The sequence below is a fragment of the Haliotis cracherodii genome, unplaced genomic scaffold (assembly GCF_022045235.1).
Source record: "Haliotis cracherodii isolate W230 unplaced genomic scaffold, xgHalCrac1.p SCAF_11, whole genome shotgun sequence".
Lineage (NCBI taxonomy): Eukaryota > Metazoa > Mollusca > Gastropoda > Lepetellida > Haliotidae > Haliotis > Haliotis cracherodii.
In genome coordinates this window covers 18,153,658-18,178,347 of record NW_027266266.1, presented here as the reverse complement: position 1 = coordinate 18,178,347, position 24,690 = coordinate 18,153,658, and the positions used below count along the sequence as shown (strand labels likewise).

The 24,690-nt window shown below is 41.5% G+C and overlaps 2 protein-coding genes and 1 pseudogene across 2 annotated transcripts; 1 reads left to right on the top strand and 2 right to left on the bottom strand.

Moving 5' to 3' along the window:
* The first annotated feature begins 915 nt into the window (after positions 1-915).
* LOC139454902 (putative nuclease HARBI1) lies at positions 916-2,406 on the top strand (annotated as a pseudogene).
* A 65-nt stretch (positions 2,407-2,471) lies between these two features.
* On the bottom strand, positions 2,472-4,930 carry LOC139454901 (uncharacterized). The gene is made up of 7 exons (XM_071236510.1): positions 4,524-4,930; positions 4,347-4,407; positions 3,997-4,059; positions 3,526-3,600; positions 3,185-3,214; positions 2,832-2,912; positions 2,472-2,665 (listed from the first exon to the last, which is right to left on the bottom strand). Exons 1-7 carry the CDS (start codon positions 4,533-4,535, stop codon positions 2,472-2,474), a joined length of 516 nt encoding a protein of 171 aa, XP_071092611.1. The 5' UTR covers positions 4,536-4,930.
* A 2,403-nt stretch (positions 4,931-7,333) lies between these two features.
* LOC139455500 (uncharacterized) lies at positions 7,334-22,605 on the bottom strand. Its single transcript, XM_071237049.1, has 5 exons — positions 22,488-22,605; positions 21,263-21,286; positions 11,269-11,319; positions 9,226-9,331; positions 7,334-7,432 (listed from the first exon to the last, which is right to left on the bottom strand). Exons 1-4 carry the CDS (start codon positions 22,540-22,542, stop codon positions 9,234-9,236), a joined length of 228 nt encoding a protein of 75 aa, XP_071093150.1. The 5' UTR covers positions 22,543-22,605; the 3' UTR covers positions 7,334-7,432; positions 9,226-9,233.
* Positions 22,606-24,690: the final 2,085 nt, after the last annotated feature.

Below are 24,690 nucleotides of genomic sequence, written 5' to 3'. Positions count from 1 at the left end.
GAACAAAATGATGAAGACGCTGTAGCAGCTGAATGATCGGACCATAAGAAAATGTCAACGGGACCTGAACAACATCTGCTACGATGACGTCAGAAGATCAAAATGGAGCAGGGGGTCATACGACAAAGTCACAAAGTCAATAACGGGTATGACCACCCTGTGCGTGAATCACAGCAGTGCATCGGCGACGCATGGAGTCCACCAAATGGGCATGGAAGGCCTGGGGAATGGCCTGCCATATCCTCCTCAAATCCTGTGCCAAGTCACGGACGTTATCTGGAGGATGTGGAAGACGACGCAGACGGCGCTCCATTTCATCCCACACGTGCTCTATTGGGGAGAGATCTGGGTGCCGTTTCACAAAAGCCTCTTAGCGCTACGACCTCCTAAACAACGTCGTAAACCATGTCATAACTTTTAAGGCCGTTTCACAAAAACCTCTTAGTTTACACCACGTCGTAAATTCACCCTAAATCTACGACAGCCCTAGGGCTCTCCTAATGTAGTTAGGACCTCGCAAATTCAAACCATCATGGCGACACATGCATTCCTTTTAGAAATTATTAACAGAAATGGTATCAGGAGAGAACGTGTTTTCAGGGACAGAAGTCGGGCACTAGATGTTTTAGATGATATTGATTTGATTTCGCGATATCGATTCCCGAGACATGTCATCATTGAACTGGTGAATCGAGTTGATGAACAACTGTCTCGACCGACTCAGCGTTCACGTGCACTATCTACTGAGGTCCAAGTGTTGTGTACCTTGAGATACTTTGCTAAAGGGGGCCTTTACAGCGAGATCGGCGACATTCACGGAGTTAGCAAGTCAAGCGTTTCCAGAGTACTTGCCGATACCATGTCCGCCATTCTCCGTACCGTCCGACTGATACATTTTCCAGCACTGGCCAAGCACAGACAACTTATGGAAGAATTCCACCAAATCTGTGGTTTCCCAAAGGTTCTTGGATGTATTGACTGCACTCTCATCCCTATACAGAGGCCTAAAGTAGACGAGGTCGCCTATGTATCACGAAAAGGATACCACGCTGTCAATGTTCAGGCAGTGTGCGACGCGAAACTTCGGTAACTATAAATAACACGTCCTTGACCCCTTTACCGGAAATGTTGTTCATAGCCTTGCCAAGACTTTATGAAGTAATAATTGGCGGCGCTCGATAATAGAGTTTAACTACTTAATGTAATCCATACCTTATGTACTTTGGTAATAAATTTATAACGGTTTACTCTATAATCATGTCAATGTTTAAAGAAATAATGTAGAAACTAATTCTGAATTATTTTTTTAAAATAATAATTAATAAACATGAATAATATGTTCTTTTTTAAAATAATAACTAAGGAAGGGGATTTCTTATCTCGATAAACCTTATTATAAGCAAAGAGTAGCTAGAGATAATTGTTAAATTTGTTTTCCAGTTTCACCAATGTTGTTGTCTTGTGGCCAGGGGCAACCCATGATGCCCACATCTACAACAACTGTTCACTAAAGAGAGCTTTGGAGGAAGAAAAACCAGACGGATGGCTGCTTGGTGATTCAGGGTAAAAACATTGATGATATTCAACATGAGTTCTCTTGCCTATATATGGATAATGACTTGTCTGTATCAAAGTAAGCAATCCATAAATCTGATTCCTTACATATTATCTCACCCTGAAACCTTTCCAATCAACCATTTTGCTTATATAGTAGATCAAATTGAATTTTTTGTAGAACATATGTGAGTGGTGACTGCAAGAGAAAACAGGAAAAAAATAAAGATGTCAAAGAATTACTATCATTCCCCTGTATATGTTTACAATGACATGTAAGAAGTAAAACAATGGTTCTGAATAGGTTTGTTATATGAAAATTAAACATGCTCTGAAAATAAATAATACATCATGCTGTTACAGATATGCATGTAAACCGCATCTACTGACCCCAGTACTGAACCCAGCTAACTCCAGTGAGGAGAGGCCCACATTGGTACCCGCAACACCATAGAGAGGGCCTTTGGAGTATGCAAATCAAGATTTAGGTAAGTATATACATGTTATTTTGGGGTTCTATAAGAAAGTATTCTTGAATGACTAATGTTAATTTACAGTAATTACTAATGTAGCCAGTGATGTCAGATTCTGAGACACAACTTATTTTACAGGTGCTTGCACAAATCCTCGGGATGCCTGTTATTTGAACCCGAAAAATGCATAGCTGTCATCACTGCATGTATGCAGCTTCACAACCTGGCAGTAAGCCTAAGACTTCCAGTTCCCCACGACACACCTGACACTGGTATAGGAGGTGATGAGAACCACACAGCTCATCAGCAGGCCCCTAGTGATGATGGAAATCAAATCAGGAGACTTCTCATCCAGTCTAGATTTTCAGGTATGACATAAAACACACGATCTATTTAGAATGATTAAAGCTGCTTTTATTTCAATAATTATTATGGTTCATGTATTTAAAATTTAATGATTGAAGACAGCAAGCTGTTACTGTCCATGGTTTGCATGAACTGAATTTTTTCTCGTTCCAGGTTGAGCCTCTCCTGCTGAATCTCTCTGAGGGACTTCAGCTCACACAGAATGCCCTCAAGGAGCTGCCCTTTCCTGTCTTCATACCCGGACAGGGTCTTCATGTAGTCATCCCCTTTATCTGTCAAACAAAGATTATTTATTCCATTCAGTGTGACAACTTTGTTAATTGGGTCATTCACTCTTGGACACCATAAAGCTATGTCTTAAGGATATTTCATATCAAAATTTAAGGAATTATTTAATTAAAATATAATTGTTAAGTGAAGGTTCATATTATTATTTACCTTGAACTGATTGTGATAATCTCTTCCTTATATTTCCACAAGTAGCTCTATGGGATGGGGTGGCTTGGTTGTTTGATGCTGCTGTAACATAATTATACATTATGTATATATACATTGAAAGGATGACTGAAAGAGAGTGCTGTTCACAAAACACAACTTCCTGTTACTGATTACAGTGAATGAATATTTTCGCATTTTAACATGACTGGTAAATGGTCTATGAACTGATTGAGAGTTGGGATAACAGTAATCGCTGAGCCATTTAACAATTGATGTATTACAATAAAAAAAACATGATGTAATAAATGTGATTATAAGTTTCTTCAGAAATATGGAAACTTAAGTGTACTTACAAGCTGGTTCTGGAAGACAGCTCTGTGCCTCTGTAAGATATATTGGATAGGCTTACATGTAATTCAGTACATATTAAAAGATAGTGAGGATTTCTGGATTGATGTTAGCATAGGAATATTTCGTTAATAATAATGCATTTGTTTGTTATAAAATTTTTAGTCATGGAAACATTTATAGGAATCTGAGCTCACTCTTTCTACCCAATTCGTTAAAAATTTCCTACTTGACAGAACTCTGACATTTATTGTCACTAATTTCTATATTAGTTTCATGTTAATGTGTACATCTAGAATAAACAACAAGTTCTTTTTAAGGTTTTACTATTATTTATAAATTTTACCTGAGTTTGGTGTTAGGGCAGTTTGGCTGTCATTTTCGAAGGCATCAACAGCCATGCCAAGACACATATCTACTTCTGAAATAGAGATTCAGTTGTAATTAACTCAGGATGTAAATAATGCAACAGAGTATACATTTAAGCAACGTGCTTTATTTATTTTGTTTTCAGTATGTTTAGTGAAGAAATGCTATAGTTACCTTTATGGCCCAAAACTGGCTCCCACAGGAGATATCGCTTGGGTGAGATCAAGCGATATCTACACTGTATCTTTTGATATCAAATATATCAACACTCATTGATAACAGTGGAAAAAATCCTCGGCGAGCCTCGAAGTTTTCCCACTTTTATCAACTCGTGTGGATATATTTGATATCAAAAGACACTTGGGTGAGATTCTCTATTTATTCCACTGTGTAAATGAAAAAATATCAAGTGCAAATTTAAAATTTTCAGGTGAATGATTTATTTTACCTATTTCCTTGGCCTGTGTCCCTGAGCCAAAAGTACAGTTGGATTCCTCCCTAAAATCTGGAACTGAAACAATTGCAGGATATATTATTGATTGGAAATAGTATCAATATGTGTGAAATATTTGAAGAAAACACATTTATGTTTAGTTAATAATTTTTCTTCTTCAACCACATTGACTTTAGCTGAGTAATATGATTTGTAATTCCTATGTATTGTATGAAAATAAATATTTTGTTTCTTTATGTAAATGTTACAAATGTGATACTTGTGAATGTACATATCATGGGACCCGTGAAGATCTGGGTGAGATATCAGGAAAAATCAATTTCCATTTGAATATTCAATATTACCTGGTGATTCAATGCCTCCAGGAATCCCCTCCACTGCACATCGAGGAATCAACTGTAGGATCTAGAATAAAAGCAAATGATAATTTATTCCTAAGAAAATTATGTCTTTTGTGTGATTTCATGATAGTACATATCATTATGTACTGAAAAAGTGTATCACTGAAATATTTTATTTACCCTTTTTTCCATTGAGGAGAGTTCATCAGGGGGTGGCCCCCCACCGGTTTTTCTTTGGTTTTCCCTCCTTCCACTTTCTGCCTTTTTAACTGCTGCCTTAAGATCTGTCCACTTTTTTCGTATCTCCTCCTCGTTTCTTGCCGCAGTGCCACTTGCATTGATTCTAAAACAGTTAAATTTGCCTTTTTTGACAAACAAATCTGAATAAGTATTTTCCTATTTGTGTCTTTTTCTCTTACATGTGTTTCCTGGTCTGATGCTTCATCATAGCATTACTTGAAATCTAAGCATCGTGTGGGATTCTTTTTCTATTTCATTATTTGTGAAATAATGTTTTATTACATAAATCTTTTTCAATTATTGGTATTGATATTTACATTTTAGGGACGCTTTATGTACACTCAATTGTCAACGTCTCACGAGAAACATGGACTTACTTTTGATTGATGTCTGACCATATTTTCTTCTTAGAGGCATTTGTGACAGAATTCGTGAATGACGAATTTAGTGTGTCAATATTCGCTTCCACGCCGGTTAAGAGTACTTCAATTTCGCCGGGTCCAAAATTTCTTTTCCGCTTTTTGCTATTGGTTGATGCGTCCATAATATGCTAAATATTCTCGCAGGACAAGATTGACGTCTGCTTGGCCGAAAGGGGGAGTAACTCTAATCATGCTTCGTTCTTATTTTCAAGGAAGAAGAGTTAAATAGATTAATCTTCAAATAATCTCCCGAATATTGATCTTTTATTCTGGAAATATATGATTACGACCAATTTCTGAATAGTAGTATGCTTTCAGGCCATGCTTACCTTTTAAATCTCTGTATAGGGAACTGTCTCCATGTGAAAACGATGCCGATCGATCATCAGCCGATCAAATTGACAGGTGCCCTTTCACTTCCGGGTCCCGTTGCTATGTTAAATACGATGTCGTAAGGTCTTGCGACGTCCTAGTGTAAGACTGACTTTACGATGTTGTTAAGATGCTTTCGTGAAACGGTCGTAAGGAGATCCTAAAGAGGGTCGTAAACCGCGTCGTAGCGCTTAGGAGGTCGTAGCGCTAAGAGGCTTTCGTGAAACGGCACCCTGGACAAATTGCAGGCCATGGCAGTAACATGACATTGTTATGGTGAAGGAAATCCACTGCGACCCTAGCCGTGTGAGGACGAGCGTTGTCCTGTTGAAATGTCAATCCCGGGCCATAACGTTGCAGGAAAGGAATGACCACAGGCCTCAGAATCTGATCTCTGTAGCCAACACCGGTGAGATTGCCCTGAACAACCACCAAAGGGGTTCGGTGCCGTGCTGTTATCCCACCCCATATCATCACAGAGCCACCTCCAAAACGATTCCTCTCCACAATACAGTTGCGTGCATAACGTTCTCCCAAACGCCGGTAGACACGTTGGCGCCCGTCACTGTGAGAAATGTTGAACCTCGATTCATCTGTAAAGACATTTCTCAACCATATTCGAGGTTGGCGAACATGATTTCGACACCATCTTAGACGGTTGACTCGATGTCGGTGTGTCAGGATGGGACGTATGGCAGGGCGTCGTGGTCGAATCCCGTACTGACGTAAACGATTCCTGACAGTGTTGGGATGGATACGGCGCAGTCAAGGAATTGTCTGGGACGTCGTTACTGCCGTTTGGAACCTGTGTCGGAGATGTGTAACTCGAATCCATCTGTCCTGTCTTGGCGTCGTTACTCGGGGACGTCCTGAACGTGGGTGGTCGGCAACGTCATTTGTGTTCTGATAACGCCTCACCAATGCCGATGTCGTGTTACGATGGCATTGGAAATGTGTTGCCACCTGTTGTTGACACATTACCGCTCGGATCATTCCAATGGCTTCATGACGCTGTGCAGCTGTCAATCTTGGCATGATTTGCTTGTGATATGCTTGTGTCTGCGCCTGAGAAGTTTTGAATTTTTGAATGACCACAGATCATGCTTTCCAAAGTGACAACGAATTTTGAGTTGCACATGCTGTGTACAGCTGCATTGGATGCACGTGCAGTAACACATTGCACGTCCACAGGCCCCCATCAATGACGTCATATCGCATGGCACGTGCATGAGCGTTTGAATGTCTCCAATAATTGCTGTGTTCAAACCTATATTTCATATATGAACGGTGTGCCCTTATATCTATATTTTCTCAGTGCACAGTTTCTTAATGTGGCTAATATATATAAATAAGATCACGACGCAGATTATTTCATCTCTTCTTTTCCACTACTCAGTTTCCACTTCTTTTCCACTACCCGTGGAGATCCGGGGTAGAATAGGTCTTCAGCAAGCCATGCTTACCGTAACGGAATCGGGTGGTCAGACTCGCTGACTTGGTTGATGCATGTCATCGATCCCAATTGCGTGGATCGATGCTCATGATAACAATCACTGGCTTGTATGGTCCAGATTCGATTATTTACAGACCGCCGTTATATAGCTCGACTATTGCTGAGTGCGGCGTTTAAAAACAAACCAACCAACCAATCTTGTTTAAACAATATTGATGTGTTGGGCGCGAATATGCCTTTCACGGTCCAAGTCGCCGTTAAACCCATATACCATACCATACTTTAGCATAGCATACCAAGTGTGTTCGGATTCTGGTGGGTTCTGTCAGGCTGGCTGCCTTGGCTGGCTGCATTTGGCTGTTGAGTGGAATTATTGCCAGGAGAGTATGGGGGAGAATATCCTCCCTCGTGTGCATATACCCTTGAAGTGCATCCCCCCAACTAAGCTAGCTCACTCATTCACTCATTATTTGCTAAATAACCGAAACACCTTTGATGACTGCTAGAGGTACACAATGCTGACCATGTGTATTTCATCTGATGATGTTCAGTACAGATACAGTCAGGAGTCTGGGCCGTGCATATTTAGTGTACAGCTTGACCTGAAAACAAAAAAATAAAGCTAAATATTTAGTTACGTTTCTTGTAAGATCTCGAACTGTAACCATAAGATGGTTTTACAAATGTTTAGAAGTAACGATTATTGTAATGTTATTGTTATTCATAAAAAAGTGATAACGATGAAACATTATCAATCAATAAGAAAAGACAGATGGGGAGGAAGTGGTAGTAGTGGGTAGATGAGGGAGAATCTGGTAGTCAGAAGATGGGGAAGATTGTGGTAGTTAGTAGGTGGGGAGGATGTGGTAGTGGGTAGATGTGGTGGATGTGGTAGTGGGTAGGTGAAGAGGATGTGGTGGTGGGTAGATGGGGAGGATGTGGTAGCAGGTAGGTGAGGAGGATGTGGTAGCAGGTAGGTGAGGAGGATGTGGTAGTGGGTAGGTGAGGAGGATGCGGTAGTGGGTAGGTGAGGAGGATGTGGTAGCAGGTAGGTGAAGAGGATGTGGTAGCGGGTAGGTGAGGAGGATGTGGTAGCAGGTAGGTGAGGAGGATGTGGTAGTGGGTAGGTGAGGAGGATGTGGTAGCAGGTAGGTGAGGATGATGTGGTAGTGTTAGGTGAGGAGGATGTGGTAGCAGGTAGGTGAGGAGGATGTGGTAGTGGGTAAGTGAGGAGGATGCGGTAGCAGGTAGGTGAGGAGGATGTGGCAGTGGGTAGGTGAGGAAGATGTGGTAGCAGGTAGGTGAGGATGATGTGGTAGTGGGTAGGTGAGGAGGATGTGGTAGCAGGTAGGTGAGGATGATGTGGTAGCAGGTAGGTGAAGAGGATGTGGTAGTGGGTAGGTGAGGAGGGTGTGGTAGTGGGTAGGTGAGGAGGATGTGGCAGTGGGTAGGTGAGGGGGATGTGGCAGTGGGTAGATGAGGAGGATGTGGTAGTGGGTAGGTGAGGAGGATGTGGTAGCAGGTAGGTGAGGAGGATGTGGTAGCAGGTAGATGAGGAGGATGTGGCAGTGGGTAGATGAGGAGGATGTGGTAGCAGGTAGGTGAGGAGGATGTGGTAGTGGGTAGGTGAGGAGGATGCGGTAGTGGGTAGGTGAGGAGGATGTGGTAGTGGGTAGGTGAGGAGGATGTGGTAGTGGGTAGGTGAGGAGGATGCGGTAGTGGGTAGGTGAGGAGGATGTGGTAGCAGGTAGGTGAAGAGGATGTGGTAGCAGGTAGGTGAGGAGGATGTGGTAGTGGGTAGGTGAGGAGGATGTGGTAGCAGGTAGGTGAGGAGGATGCGGTAGTGGGTAGGTGAGGAGGATGTGGTAGCAGGTAGGTGAGGAGGATGTGGTAGCAGGTAGGTGAGGAGGATATGGTAGTTGGTAGATGAGGAGAATGGGGTTTGGGTGGATGAGCGAGATTATTGTAGTGGGTAGATTTGTGCAAACGATGAGATTGAAGTGGGTAGATTGTGATTGTGGGTATATAGGGAGATTGTGGTATTGGATAGATTGGGAGATTGTGTTAGTGAGTAGATGGGGGGTATGTGGTAGTGGGTAGATAGGGAGGATGTGGTAGTGGGTAGATGGGGAGGATGTGGTAGTGGGTAGATGAGGAGGATGTGATGTGGGTACATTTATGTAGATAGGGAGAATGTGGTAGTGGGTAGATTGGTAGGATGTGGTAGTGGGTAGATATGGTAGTTGATAGATGTAGATTTGTGCAAATGATGAGATTGAAGTGGGTTTGATGGAGATTCAGAAAAAAGCGCCTTGTTGGAAGGCCTGGCGAAAAAAATATTCGCATAAGCGCTCATTGTAATATTTCAGATAAGGTTCCAGCTGGGATGACTTACGGTTTTTCTTAGAATTTGTCCATTCCCTCGGGCTGCTGCAAGGCTTTGGCTCTCTTCCCCAAAAGCGCGTCAGCCAGTAAAGACTGGGAGGACCTCTTCTTCCGACCTGAGAGGAAGAAGAGGTAGAAATACAACTTTGAACTGTGACGGGATGTACCACGTTTTAAAGTAGGTAAATTTAATATAAACCTCCGAGGAAAAGAAAGTATACACTAAAAATATGGATTTTAAATAGTTTGACAGATGCACACGAAACAGTAAAAAATAGCTAAAATCCATTTTCGGGCTCTGAACAAATGCACGTGCAGAAATGGTATAACATGTAATTGATCGTTGCCAAAACATCACAGGTAATGAAAAATCACACAGGATATGCCATGTTTAAACTGCACAACAGAGAGAGACGGTCGTAGGCATGCGGCAGATAGGTGCCAACCATTCCCAGAGTAAAACCGTACACATGCAACCATCGTGAGGCGATTGTACTGGAAGCACACAAGACAACACTTGGCAAGGACAATACAATGCTGACAGAGAGTGCTTTTAACTGCTTTTTCCATTACGATTCAAATCGTTCTCGAGGCGCAGGGGGTAACGGATGGTATTAGGCCGCGACAAGGACGTGCATTCATATGGTGGCAGGGATTTATTTCAACTAAAGGACAGGGCTTGTCATCATCAGTGGCAACCTCACCGTCCGTGATGTTACCATTTCCTCGCCAATAAAAACAGAAAACAGTCCTTGGCCGCTTGGCCAAAAGATGCAAGGGGCGTCCAGGACATCTTGGTTGCGCGCAACGTCGCCGTTCTTCCAGGGCCATTTCGCTCGTCAGACTTAAACCCAATTGAACAATTGTGGCATCATCTGGATCGTCGGATCAGGAGGCGCCCTCATCCACCACAGAACCATCAACAGCTGGAAGCTGCGCGGAGGACGAGTGGCAACGGATTCCCATGGACAATCATCAGGCGGCTGACGACATCGATGAGACGGCGTGCGCTGGTGCTCGTGGTGATATATTGATGATATATGTTGTCTGTGGACCAACCCAAACTGATCATGACAATACTTGCTGCACTCTTCTCATTACTGTGAACAACGTGAAGATCTGGATTAGAATAGGTCTTCAGCAATCCATGCTTGTTGTAAAAGGCGACTGTGCTTGTCGTAAGAGGCGACCAACGGGATCGTAGATCGATGCTCATGATGTCAATCACTGGATTGCCTGGTCCAGACTAGATTATTTACAGCCGTCGTATAGCTTGAATATTGCAGAGTGCGGCGTCACAACAAACAACCATGACTGTGAAATTTCATCCCTCGTGTTCTCTGAGACGTCATGTCCTCGTCAGCTGTTGTGGGTACTCAATGATATGATGCATGTAAGTTCGCCTATGATACCCGTATAAAATACATCTCCATCGAATAACCATTTCTTGTTTGGTTCATTTTTAGTCACCACCAAACGCAGTGTATACCTTCTTTTGCCCGGCAGTTCAGTTTGTATCTTAGGATCTGTCCCCAGACGAGGAGAGGTTTCTGTATTCATACATAACTTGGGACCCGTGAAGATGCGGGGTAGAATAGGTCTTCAGCAACCCGTGCTTGCCGTAAAAGGTGACTTTGCTTGTCGTATGAGGCGACTAAAGGGATCGGGTGGTCAGACTCGCTGACATGGTTGATGCATGTCATCTTATCCCAATTGCGTGGATCGATGCTCATGATGTCAATCACTGGATTGTCTGGTCCAGACTCGTTTATTTACAGACCGCCGTCATATAGACAAGGAGTGGTCACTGTATTCATACTCTTACTTGGTGAGATTATTGTTCGAAATAGAATATGTATTCGGACTTTGCTTCAAGACATACAATTGTTTCCCTCATAATCATTTAAGAAATCCAGCGAACAAATATGTTTGGTGACGGGAAACAATGTTTATGCAGATAGGGTAATCTGAAGTCAAGCAGACAAATAACCTCAACACGATTCCCGCGTGTAAGTAGATGTGATGGGTAAATAAACAGCACATAAATTCTTACCGCAGTAGTTGCAACATGGCGGCGGTCCGCAGCAATTCACGCAGAACAGTCCTGGGGAGAACATTACACATTTCAACATTGGACAGTGACAGCGGTGAAACTACTGTTTTAAATGTTGATTTGAATTTTGATTTGGTATTTGGTTGAATACTTTTCCCACATTAAGACATACTACTGAGTTGGCCCAACACTGAGTCAGTGAGTGAGTAGGGTTTAACGCCGTTTTTAACACTATTACAATTATATCAGGGCGTGTCAGCTTAATGTGGGAGGAAAGCCGGAAGTGATGCAGGTGCAAGACGTTTACCACTTCGATGAAACCCACGAGCACGGGTGTGGTGCTGACAAACCTAGAAACATAATCGGGGCGAACCGGGATTCGAACCCACAATCATAGGTTTCCGGCGTACCCAAGGGACGCAACTCTGCACAGCGAATCGAGGCCCCTTAGGCGAATGGGCTTCCCGTGAACTGAGTGAGTATGTTTTTTCGCCGCTTTAATCATATTCCTTCGGTGTCACGGCGGGGGCACCACAAATGGGCTTCATACATTTTATACATGTAAAGATTCGAACCTGGGCCTTCAGCGTGAAGAGCGAAGGCTTTAACCACTAGGTTATCCATGTGACCTGGTAGAATGCATTTTGCAGCATTGTCGCCCTATTCAAAATACATATATATTTTTTAATATAAATATTTATTCCGCTATAACAGCTGAGAAGTGGGACAGACTAGTGGTTCAACAGGCCGAATATTATCCACACGGATACAAGGTGATTAAGCCCTTGATACGTCCAGCCTGATATTGCCGAAGTATTGCTAAAGACGGCATAAAACCATAGTCACTGACTCACTTACCACATCACAGCGGTCAGTGGCGATGAGGTTGATAGCGTGAGCACTTTACCACGGCCTCTGTGTATGAGGGGTGCTTATAGGTGTATTCCACCACCATTTACATACCCAATGTTTGAGTGAGTGAGTGAGTTGGATTTAACGCCGCTTTTAACACTATTACAGTTATATTAGGCCGTGTCAGCTTAATGTGGGAGGAAAGCCCGAAGTGATGCAGGTCTCAGACGTTTACCACTTCGATGAAACCCACGAGCACGGGTATGGTGCTGACAAACCAAGAAACATAATTGGGGCGAACCGGGATTCGAACCCACAATCATAGGTTTCTGGCGTGCCCAAGGGACGCAACTCTGCATAGCGAATCTGTGGCACAGCGACTGGGCCACCCGTGCCCCCGGTAGAAAGAAGAATTTTGCCACGTATTGATTGCTGAAGGAAAAGCTCGTTTGAACGAAATCGTCCATGTCCTCTACCAGACTTTATTTACTTAACTTACTAAATTACTAAATGATAACAAAACACTGCTGCTTTGTCATTCGCATTTGTAATTAGGTGCCTCACTCTTGCAATGTGCGTTCGAATCCCGGAAGGGACTCAACCCCAAAAAGTACTAGAATCTGTACTTTACTCAGAACGTGTTATCCCAAATATAACATTTGTCACATTTGTCACATTTAAATGGCATAGTGTATTCACAGCTTTCGGCCATGGGAACCGTGCCAATTTTCACTTGTCAGAAGGGTACACGAAGTACGTGATCTAGACTACTAGTTGTCGAACTTTCATTTTGTTGAAGCCTTGATGGCTGAGTGGGTTAGATCGCTGACGATTAGGTGCCTCACTCTTGCAGTATGGGTTCGAATCCCGGACTGGACTCAACCCAACAAAGTACTAGAATCTGTACTTTACTCAGAAAGTGTTATCCCAAATATAACATTTGTCACATTTGACCGCTTTCTAAATAGCATAGTGTATTCATATAATATTCTTGTTGCTGATAAAAGCGCAATGGATTCAATGTACGGACGTTCTTTAAGTGTAAACTGCGATTCCTCCAACACACGTCAGATGAGGAGGCAGCAGCATACATCGGGACATAAACAGGTAGACCGAAACAAATACAATATTAAAAACATCGATATCTTAAAACATCAAATACTTTTGTCATAGAAATAAAGAAATTAAAAAATACAATTCAGTGTAACAATGAGAATGGATGCACGAAGAAAATAGACTACCATAATTATTTTTAGAATCAGTGACTAATCCTAGCTACCAAAATCACGCAGAAACGCACAAGTACACGCATTATGAGATGCAGCAGTATCGCTCTGGGTATTTGTGGTTTTATGCGTCCCGTGTTAGGTTTTTTACCACGAGCCGGAACCTCACGGGGCATGCTTAGAAGCACAGATGTCCCGAGTGATACTGCTACAACGAATTTATCTTGCCGACATCTTTTAATCTGTCATTATAGGGAATTGAAACGGATTGAAAATTTTCGATTTAGCTAATGTTAACTTTTGCTGTGTCACGTGACTTTCATTGACTCGAAAACAACGTGCAGCCGTTGCTTTTTGCGTTATGTACGAAAACTACTAAGTCCCGCATGAAATACTGGCAATCTCTGCGGCCTGTGACGAGAGCAATCCAATTCGGACCGTTCCACTATAGGCTATAACTGTGGGCGCTGCCTCACCTATCCCTCTTCTCCACAGTCTTAGAACTGGCTGCCACATGCATCCTGTTTTCTTCGTGGCGGGGTATAATCGATTCATTTTCTGGCTCACCCAGTGTTTATCAAGATCACGTGAACCAATCAGACCTCAACATTCTGACATGGAGGAAAGTGTAGTTACATACACACCCAGAAAACTTACATACATGCATGGGACGTGGGAAAGACTTTACCTTACGTGAAAAGTATGACGTCATGAAATGAATTTCCCACGCGATAGCACATGTGGTGCGTTGAAAATAGATGCATCGCCAAAGCGACGGGTAAGTCTTTGTAAACGGAGGATGCTTTCTGTGATAAGTTTAATGCAGAATAAGATTTCTGTTGAAACCATATCATGAAATAAGTTAGTTATTATAACATATTTATAATGCTTCCTTATAAATAAATGTTAGTAGTAGGATTTTAATACCTTCAGTGCCTTCCGTGGAAGGCGCCCTATGAATATTCATGAGCCAAGTGTTATGCTAATAGACATGCATGACGTCACAATGAGAACGGAGTCATCATGCGTGCATGTTAAGAATGTGAAAAATGCGGCCTTTGTTAAAATGGCTCAGGGGAGGAATACTTTAGGAATGCCAGCTTTTTGAAATGTAGTCGGGGTAGATTCCTTCAGATACATACTAGAATGGTCGTCAGCAAATGAAATGTCACCTTTTCATGGAAGAACGTGGACATGTGTTAACACCCTTCTCTACTTAGCGTAGCCTATCTCTGTTCACCTTAATAAAACAGAACCAATCATTCTATCAATTATAGACATGATGCCAAAAGGTTATCTAATCAATCAGCTCACTTTTCCCTTTCAACAGCCAATGAATATATAACTTCTTCTTGATATAATGCATGCGTACATTCGTTTGTCTTTCCATTTTCAACTGCCGAGTTGAGTTGGGAAAAGGTCTGTCTGTGTGTGTGTGTGTGTTTGTGTGAGAGAGAGAGAGAGAGAGTGTGTGTGTGTGTGTGGTGTGGTGTGTGGTGTGTGGTGTGGTGCGGTGTGGTGTGGTGTGGTGTGGTGTGGTATGGTGTGTGTGTGTGTGTGAACGTCTCATCATGGCAACAATGATAGCAGATAGGTTCGTATTGTTTTAACTTATCTCCATTCAGTCAACACTACGCTACTGTCATTCATATCGATGATAAAAAAAATAACTGTGCTGAACATTTTTACATGTACAGCAAAGCAGTGACATTTGAAGATTGGGACGCAGCCGAGGAGATTTTAAGAAGTTCATCACCTGCAGAGCAGAAACGACAGGGTAAACATGTTAGACAGTTTAACCAATGGAAGTGGGACAGTGTTAGGTCACCTTTTCTACGTGGAAATATGTGTTGCGAGCAGCCGACCACCTCAACGAAACAGTTGTTGTACAATTCCCCCAATAGTTTAAAGACAGAGACCAATGTGTGCTAGATGCGAAGACCAAGTTCCATGACGACGTGGAAGCAACCAAGCGGATCATCGTCAAGAAAATACGTCCTGAGAAAGTTGTAGCGGATGAAGTGGAAGCTGTTTGTGTGATCCAGTATACTAAATCCTTGCTCACATTGTGTTACAGTTTGGAACTCAGTAAAATCCTCAAGCGTTTGTCTACTGAATTCTGCGTTGGTTGTATGTTTGACGGAGAAGGAGAACAAGTTCACACTTATCATGACTTGTCTGAACAAGACAAAGTCTATCAGTTCTTTAACATGGGCATGTCTGAGGTAAATCATAAACACGTGATTGAAAATTGGATTTAACTGGTTCGAGACAACCCCTCTTCAACACACCTGTCAATATTCACCATATGTCAATATCAATGTACAGATTATCGTAATGAACAATTTAAGACAGCAAAATGAATTGACCAGTTAAAGACGTGTGTTGTATAAATGCTGCAATTAGAACAAATGTTTACATGAATAAAATACTCTTCTGATCAGTGTCTGATTGTTTTGTGATTGTTGCTTATCATATATTTGTTGATCCATAATGTCTGTACAGACTGAGAAAGACTTAAGGAAGCTTAACCATCGTGTTTGGACGTATTTGAGACGCCACCTTATTTCAAATGCCCATTGTATTCAATAAACTGTTAGCATAAATTCCTGTGTTTCTGTCATGTATTGAGATATAAACTATTTCATCTGCTTACACATACTCATGTTTTCTAACGACTACAGGCTTTAAAACATGGAAAACAAAATTCAAAATATTTTCAGCGGAAGATGCTGTGAGGGGAGGACGTCTTAAGATTGACATGGCTGACAAGTGCAGTTATCTGCCCCGAGATATATATATTTGCAACTAGTGTACGCCCAAACTAAAAAGACAAGCAAATGAAAATGTTAAACAGAATAGAAATACCACGAAGAAGACCAAACAAAGAAGAAGTGAATACAACCTGAGAATAAGCTACAATTAAAGTAAAATCTTTGATGCAGTCTGTCCTTCAGAGGATCAATGATCAGATGAAAAGACGTAATAATACTGGGGGAAACCATCTGAAAGGCAACAAAGAGTAGGAGGTACCATGCTCTGCGTGTAGAAGTTAATTTTGAGTTCCCATGCCATGCTCAGACATAAGACAACTGTTCATCTGCCACTACCACAACCAGCACCATCCTAAATAGTAGACACATCTTATTGCGACGCAATGTCACAGTAGTCACCATGGAGTCAACATCTTGTCCAGAATGTAGGAAACACTTTTCCAGATATGATAATAGGATGACACACAGAAGACAGATGCATCAGGCCCTTTACCCTCCTCCTCCTCTTCCTCAACCCCCCCCCCCCCCCCCTAACTACCCCCCCCCCCCTCACATACCCCTTCACCAGATACATAATACTGCTATGCCATTCAATGTTTCTATTCCTTCTAATGTGGTCTTGGTTGGGCCAAGTGGTTGTAGAAAGACCATGTTTGTTTATCAGATACTAGGGCTGCAACGATATTGGAAGGTCGCGATACGCAATGATAAAAAAAATAAGACTTACAGCATGTCAAGATTGAACCTTTCATGATTTTGGAACAGTCAAAATTATTTTATAATAACAAGACTACTGAAGCTGAACTTTCTCTAACTTTCCTTCAAAACAATTCAAAGTTGAAACACAAGAAAATAATTAATGTACAACTTCAAAGAATTTTAATGCAATGGTCGAAGAAATTGTATCTGAAATTATTGTTTTATCAGGAATAATATTTCCAATATCGTGTTACCTTTGTTGAAGTTCTTCGCACATGATTTCACATAGCTTAATGAAAACAATATTAAATGAAATTTTGAATACAATTAATAAAATATATTACAAACACAAGTCCAGATATACAATGAACACGTTTTAATAACAAGATAGTATAAAATTGGTATTGAATTGCGTACTTCAGTTCGGATTTGCTGACAGGTATTTTCGGTGCTATGTGCTTGTGGTGATCAGCTGATAATGTTTTATAAGATGGGGAAAAACATCAGTCAGTGTAAAACCTGAGCTTATTAAAAATGTAAGTACGTTTTTGGGAGCCATGTGATAGAGCGCGCTATAACCAAGTTAGCGGTTTATTGAAAGGCACAATAGCGAGGAAACCCTGTACTTGAGATTTGCGTTCCGTATCGTGGCGTATCAATAAATGGGCCCACGTTTATCGTATATTGTGTCGTGGGTCAAGTATCGCGATGCATCGGAATATCGGTGTATCGTTTAACCCTTATCAGATACTGAAAAGAGGACTCCTCAAACCAATACCTAACAACATCATATGACGTTACACTGAGTAGCACCCTCTTTATCATAAATACTATTAGTAAAACTATACCATATGTAACTTTTATCAAAGGCATTCCTTCCAATCTACAGGATGAACATTTTTTTTATGCCCGGAACAACATGATTGTTTTAGATGACTTGAAACCCGAAACAAAACATGATAAATCTCAACTGTTTACACGAACCTCCCATTACAAAAATGTGATTAATGTTCTGTTATTGCAAAACCTGTTTCCTAGAGGTAAAGAACCATGTGACATTGCTGTGAACTCTCATGTCACTTTATTCAATTCTCCAGTCAATAGACAACAGGTGAACTTATTTGCCAGACGCATTTATCCTCAAAACTCAGATAACTTCATGTCAGTACACAACGAAGCAGTGCAAAGCACTTATGGAAATCTAACTGTAGACCTAAGACCTTACACTAGTGAAAAGGAATGACTACAACCTAATAATTTCACAATGACTGAACAAAAAGGAGACAAACCCGTCAACACAACCCGATTTCACCCGCAACAACAGTGCTGTAAAAGCGCTGATTTTCAACCAAGTAGCACTCAGATGTATGGAAAATCTCGCCAACATAACACCACCACATCGGCACGTGAGGCAAACGTTCATACAAGACAGAACTTCAAGGGTGATAATTTTGATGACATAACAAGCGACTCTTCTGACGACGACACTTGTTCCCACGTCATGGCTACTGCTTGTACCGATTGTGGAGTCTTAGTAGGCAACATGCAAGACCTACAGCATCATATCAGGATGTGGCGCCCCGAGAAGAAATGGAAGTCGTTAAGAAAACGTATGACGAGGACAGCAACGTCGACAATGAAGACGTACCTATCCAGAAAGGAGGCAGAGACCAAACTGCACATAACCCAACTGGAAATGAATGGCAAGAAGTCGGCCTACAACGTGTGTGGGCTCGTGTGTATAATATATATCGAGAGGACATGAAACTTAAACGGCAAAAGTATCGAGAGCAAGGAAAATCAGAGACTAATAAGAAATTGAAAAAACTTGGGAAGACATGTTTTCCAATACAATGAAATCTATCCTCAAATTTACTGCCTATTTCTCAGAGGCACCGTTGTTTCGTTCAAAACTAGATAGACTGAGTGACATGAATCCTACCACAGATCAAACAGTGATCAAAGACAAAATTCAAGTTCTCATGTAGCCAGTCATGAAAGACATTCTATCCCATGTCGATATGACAAAGGAAGAAAGTGACACTGAATGTGATAAAGCTGGTGATGAAATGAGTGACCAAGACTACCAATAGGAGAAAAACATTGAATTGTTGGACGTTGTTAGTCTTTATTAGTTGTGACTGACACACTGTACTCTCAATCTTTTGTGACAACACGTCATCAACCAACTTTAACACATATTAGTTTTAAAACATGTGCTTTGAAAACAACTACTTTTGTTATGGAACACACATTTGTTTGTTTGTTATGTCTATATGTTATATAGAAATTTGTAAATGTGTGAAATACTATGCCGCAGGGCTATTTAGAAACGAAAATTTACAAAATGGTGAAACGGCTTCGTGCATGGCTGGTTACCACTTCAATCTAGAGAGTGAGTGAGTATGGTTTTACGCCGCCTTTAGCAATATTCCAGCAATATCACGGCGGGGGACACCAGAAATGATCTTCACACATTGTACCCATGTCGGGTCTTCGGCGTGACGAGCGAACGCTTTAACAACTAGGCTATCTGACCGCCCCTCAGCCCCTCAGAGAATGTGTTTCAGATAATCTATTCAGAGTGACATTCCACTTCGCTCAGCCATTCAACATAAAGAGAAAACTTGGAATTTGGGATAAACTATTCAGAGCGACATTCCAATTCATTCAAGCGAAGTGAATAGTTTACATCGAAACAAGTTTCAAAATGTTAAAACATTTTTTCAACACAGGTGACCCGCATCGTGAAAAAGTCTCACAAAGTGGCAGCCAATATTCACGCAAGGATAATGGATATCTGAGGTAATGCTCCCATCTAGGTCAGTCAGCACAAGGAGTGACCCGTCCATTCATACAGCCGGATGTCGGTCGGGGGCCCACATTTATTTTCAAAGTACATACTAACCTAATATCTCTAAACAGGGTACTGTAACTTATATGTGGGTTACCGTAAGGGGGCGGTTATTTCTATAAGACCATTAGCGGTGGTATATCACAGTATAGGGTTGAGGCAAGTAAATTGAAGTAAACTTTATCATACTATCAACGAGTCAGACAAGTTCTGAAGTCGTGTGGAATAAGGGATACGTGCTCCAAATAGCTGGCATTCCTAAAAAAATCCTTGTCTGGGCCATTTTAACAAAGGTTGCATTCTTTGCATCCTTACCATTCATGCATAATGAATCCGTTCACATTGTGACGTCATGCATGTGTATTAGCATAACACTAGGCTCATGAATATTCATCGGGCATTAAATTAATAGCATTTAGAGATTAGAACTAAATGCCTTTATGTTAGGCTTGGCACAGTTGCTAATATTATTATCGCTAAATACCTTCATTCCGTGCGGCTACGTGCTGATTTGCATGGTGCCAACGTCTCTGGCCTAGATTCGCTCTTGGCACGTCCGGTAAAGGAGCGTTTGTTTATATTTTCTATGACCTTTTGTAGCGTGACATCAGCTCACGCAGCACTTGCTCTCCAGCTTTCAGCCGTACAACACATAGTTAATTTCGGGCATTCATCTATAGTTTGTTGCACCCACCCACCCATCCCGTTATCCTTAATTCCAAGTTATTCAAGCTTTGCAGTTGTCAATTTGGCGGAACTTTACTGGAGCAGAATGTTTGTATATAATGATGTTGTCATGAATGAAATGTGCTGGTGCTGGTGCTGGTGGACTGCATTACAAGTTACATTTGGCGTCTTGGGATACATCCAAAATTATAAATTATTTAGGATAGGGTTGCCCGCTTTACAACAGGAACCAATTTATCCATTCGGCTTTACAGCAGATGGCTTAGTGTCCGCTTTACAGCGGATGGTCAGCTTGGCAACAATAGTTGCCCTCGCTCATGGTTTGGCAATGTACTTGCCTGGCAGCACTAGCTGCATATCAACATGGGTTGCTTGGCAACGTTAGTTGCAGGGCAGCGGGCGCTACATTGGTAAGCAACATGGGTTGCTTGGCAACGGTAGTTGCGGGGCAGCGGATGCTGCATCGGTAAGCAGCATGGGTTGCTTGGCAACGGTTGTTGCAGGGCAGCGGTTGCTGCAGTTAGGGTCGCTTAACAGGGGTTAAGCTCATTTCTGCAGTCCACCAGTACCTCTACATCCGCGACCATTTCATCCAATACTATCTCTTGTCTTAATTTGAATGATAGCGGAGCCTGTCATAATGGAGCCATGTCCTTATATAAATTAGATTCCTACTACTAATGTTTTGTTTACTTCCAAAATAGGAGAGACCTTGAAATATGACGGTCGTTTTTTTAAAGTTATATAATGTTGTGTAGCACGTTTGGATCTTGTCATATGATTGTCACTTGCACTGATCGTGCACAACACGTGCACGTTTCAAAATGGGTTCCTATCTGCGCCGAGAGTCCATTCGAGCCGAGCGCGATCAGAATGCACTATAAATGGAAATGTATACTTACCTGATTCTTTCTTGACTCGTCCTGCTGAAAACAATGGACATAAAAGATAAATCTTAAATCTCCGAAGGCTTCCCCAATAGCATCGTAGATATTTTCCGGGTTTGTATACACTACAGTTCAAAGATGGGGGGAGTTTGTGTTTACAACTTGTGAATTAATGACAATACGGTGTCCCTACAACCGATGGGTGAACCTAGTGTACACAACCCGTGAAGTATTGACGGTGTCCCTACAGCAGATGAAGGGGCCTAGTGTACACAACCCGTGAAGTATTGATGGTGTCCCTACAGCAGATGAAGGGACCTAGTGTACACAACCCGTGAAGTATTGACGGTGCCCCTATAGCAGATGGGGGAACCTAGTGTACACAACCCGTGAAGTATTGACGGTGCCCCTATAGCAGATGGGGGAACCTACTGTACACAACCCGTGAAGTATTGACTGTGTCCCTACAGCAGATAAAGGGACCTAGTGTACACAACCCGTGAAGTATTGACGGTGTCCCTACAGCAGATGAAGGGACCTAGTGTACACAGCCCGTGAAGTATTGACGGTGCCCCTATAGCAGATGAGGGAACCTACTGTACACAACCCGTGAAGTATTGATGGTGTCCCTACAGCAGATGAAGGGACCTAGTGTATACAACTCGTGAAGTATTGACGGTGCCCCTATAGCAGATGGGGGAACCTAGTGTACAAAACCCGTGAAGTATTGACGGTGCCCCTATAGCAGATGGGGGAACCTAGTGTATACAACTCGTGAAGTATTGACGGTGCCCTTTAGGTCAGTAATGTCAAAGTTTTGCCTTGGCCAGCTCGCCAAGTAAACATCTTTGAAACCTCATTGATCGTCAAATTAGAAAACGACTTTACCGTTCCCCTGTTTGTTTATTGATAAATACATGTATATTCTATGGTGAAAAATTGTGGACATTTGGAAACTGATTGAAGATATTTTCAATTATATAACGGTAATAAAATTGTACATATGATTAAAATTTGTAAAATGCAGATAGAAAAAAAATACAATTACAGAGGTCTATACAGAAGCGTCATATAATTTAGCAATAACAGAAATATGCAATAAAACTTCAATTAGTGAGGAGAGAGCTTCACTTTATGAAATGTTGTACTACATTTCATGACTCTCTTCTTATTCATTCAGCGATCAAAAGCTTAAGAACGTGGTGATCTCGTAATGTGATGTTGATGAACCTTTGCCTACCTGTTATAGGAACAATACAGACGAACAGCAGCATCAACAACGTAGCCGATTTCATCTTGCTTCTGAGCAGATCGCCGACGTTACTGACTGTATGACTGACGCCTCGCCCGGGCCTTTATACACGTATGTATTAGGCGTTCTATAGATCATTATGTCATATGACAACTTGGTTTCAATACTCGGTGACAGGTGTTCATTTCATGAGTCATGGCATGTAATCAAAGCCGTCTAAGGCCACAATAAAAAAATGTTTTTTTCTCAGCCCTTCTCTTCTCTGGTGAGGTAGATCTAATGATGAATTAGGTCTTAAGTCGACATCCCTTCCACTCCAACCTAACTTCATAATGATACTAAATGAAATGACAACGCTCTGAGGCTTCCTATCAATGGCAGTACGAAGTGGATATATTAACAACTATGAAAGTAATTATAAAATCCCTGGACCGGATGCAAAAACAATTTTGTTTGCTAAAATTATTAGCGTCACAGGAAGATCCAAATAAAGAATTCATTTGAGCGCTATAGTGAATGGCAGAGTCCTTGTACTTGGTAACATGATCGTATAATTACGAGCAAACACAATGCTCAGCCAGTGGTGAATAGCTTGCACTCCTCATAAACTGACATGCATGGGTTGCTCCCTCTAACGTCCGGAATGTGGCTGACAGTTCTCATGACTCATTTTCAGTGTTTCGTATGGCATCCCGCCAGAAATAGACAGAAATATCAGTCATCATGTTTTTTACTTTCGAGTGAGTGAGTGAGTTGGGCTTACCGCCATTTAACAGTATTCCAGTTATATCACGGCATGTCAGCTTAATGTGGGAGGAAAGCCCAAAGTGATGCAGGTAACAGACGTTTACCACTTTGGTGAAACCCACGAGCACGGGTATGGTGCTCACAAACCTAGCACGCATGGGCTGTATAAATTACCACCAAAGACAATAAATAGATCTTAATTGTGCAAACTGTAGCATTTCACTACTCTCAGTCTGCCTACACTAATTACTAATTTATACTCAGTCTGCCTACCAAAAAAGTGTAGGCAGATTGAGATGTAGGCAGACTGAGAAGTTACCCAGCCCAGTACCCCTACACTTGGTTTAAACAAAAAATCACCTACTTATAATGGAACAGTCCCAAAGACAAATTAATCCATGAGAGTAAAGGATGAACCAAGTAAATATAAGCTGGATTGACATTTGGAAAGACTGATGGAAACTGAGTAAAAGATTATATTAATTAACTTAAGATTGGTTTGTTTCTTAAGAAACCTGAATCGGTGAAGAAGCAGGTTTGCTTATACTTACACTGTTCCGGGAAATACCGAATTGGTTTAAAACCGAGTAAAGGTTGAAGCATGAATGTACCTAAAGTATTTAAATAAACCAATTTCAACCAATTGTATTGAGAGTACGTTTGCTGTGGTATATAAGCGTTGTCAAAAAATGACTGCTTATCTCCAGAATGTTGAGTTTATTTTTTCAATTGTAATTGGATACGTTAGTTAGGATTCTTTGTATGTTATTTGTTTCTGCTATGTGATCGATGTAAAACGTTAAGCATTGGAACACACAAGACCATGAGTCCAAACGGTAAAGTGGTGAAAAGAATCAAGATTAGATGTAGAAAAGTAAAACATTGGTCAAATTAAGTACATAGTATACTATGCATATTTAACTCAGAATGAAGTACATGAAACCGTCTTTTCCATCGACCAAATGTTCTTTCTGTTGTAACTCTTGTAGCACACAAGCTGTCATTGTATCTGTGCTGAGCATTGCCTCGTGGAGTCATGTATGGAGTTTGGAGGAAAGGTCTGCAAGGATATCCACTGTCTCCCAGTAGAAAGCCATCTGATACTGAAGTGTGCGATCTCTCTAAGTATTCACACAAAGTGGAGGTTCTAAATATGTGGCTATCATGAGTTGATCCCGGCTATTTAGCACACACATTCGTAAATTTACCTACAAATCAAACAAATCATTCAGAAAATTAAGCAATGTTCGTATTGGGTTAATTACACAATAAACTACGATTATAGCGAGTACGCTTATAACGAACTGACGGATATAACGTACATACGTTTTTGGTCCCGACTATTTGCTGTAGTTAGGCTGTATATATGCTTATAACAAACTACGGTTATACCGAACTAAAATTAGTTGTCCCGATGAGTTCGTTATAACCGTAGTTTACTGTA

Coding starts and splice junctions, on each gene's coding strand:
- LOC139455500 (XM_071237049.1), bottom strand. CDS start 22,542: ATGAAATCGGCTACGTTGTTGATGCTGCTGTTCGTCTGTATTGTTCCT. Junction 11,320..21,262: donor ACGAGTCAAGAAAGAATCAG/GTAAGTATACAT, acceptor TGTTCTCCCCAG/GACTGTTCTGCGTGAATTGC. Junction 9,332..11,268: donor GCCATGTTGCAACTACTGCG/GTAAGAATTTAT, acceptor TCTTCCTCTCAG/GTCGGAAGAAGAGGTCCTCC.
- LOC139454901 (XM_071236510.1), bottom strand. Junction 4,060..4,346: donor TGGAGGCATTGAATCACCAG/GTAATATTGAAT, acceptor CAATTGTTTCAG/TTCCAGATTTTAGGGAGGAA. Junction 3,215..3,525: donor TGCCCTAACACCAAACTCAG/GTAAAATTTATA, acceptor TATATCTTACAG/AGGCACAGAGCTGTCTTCCA.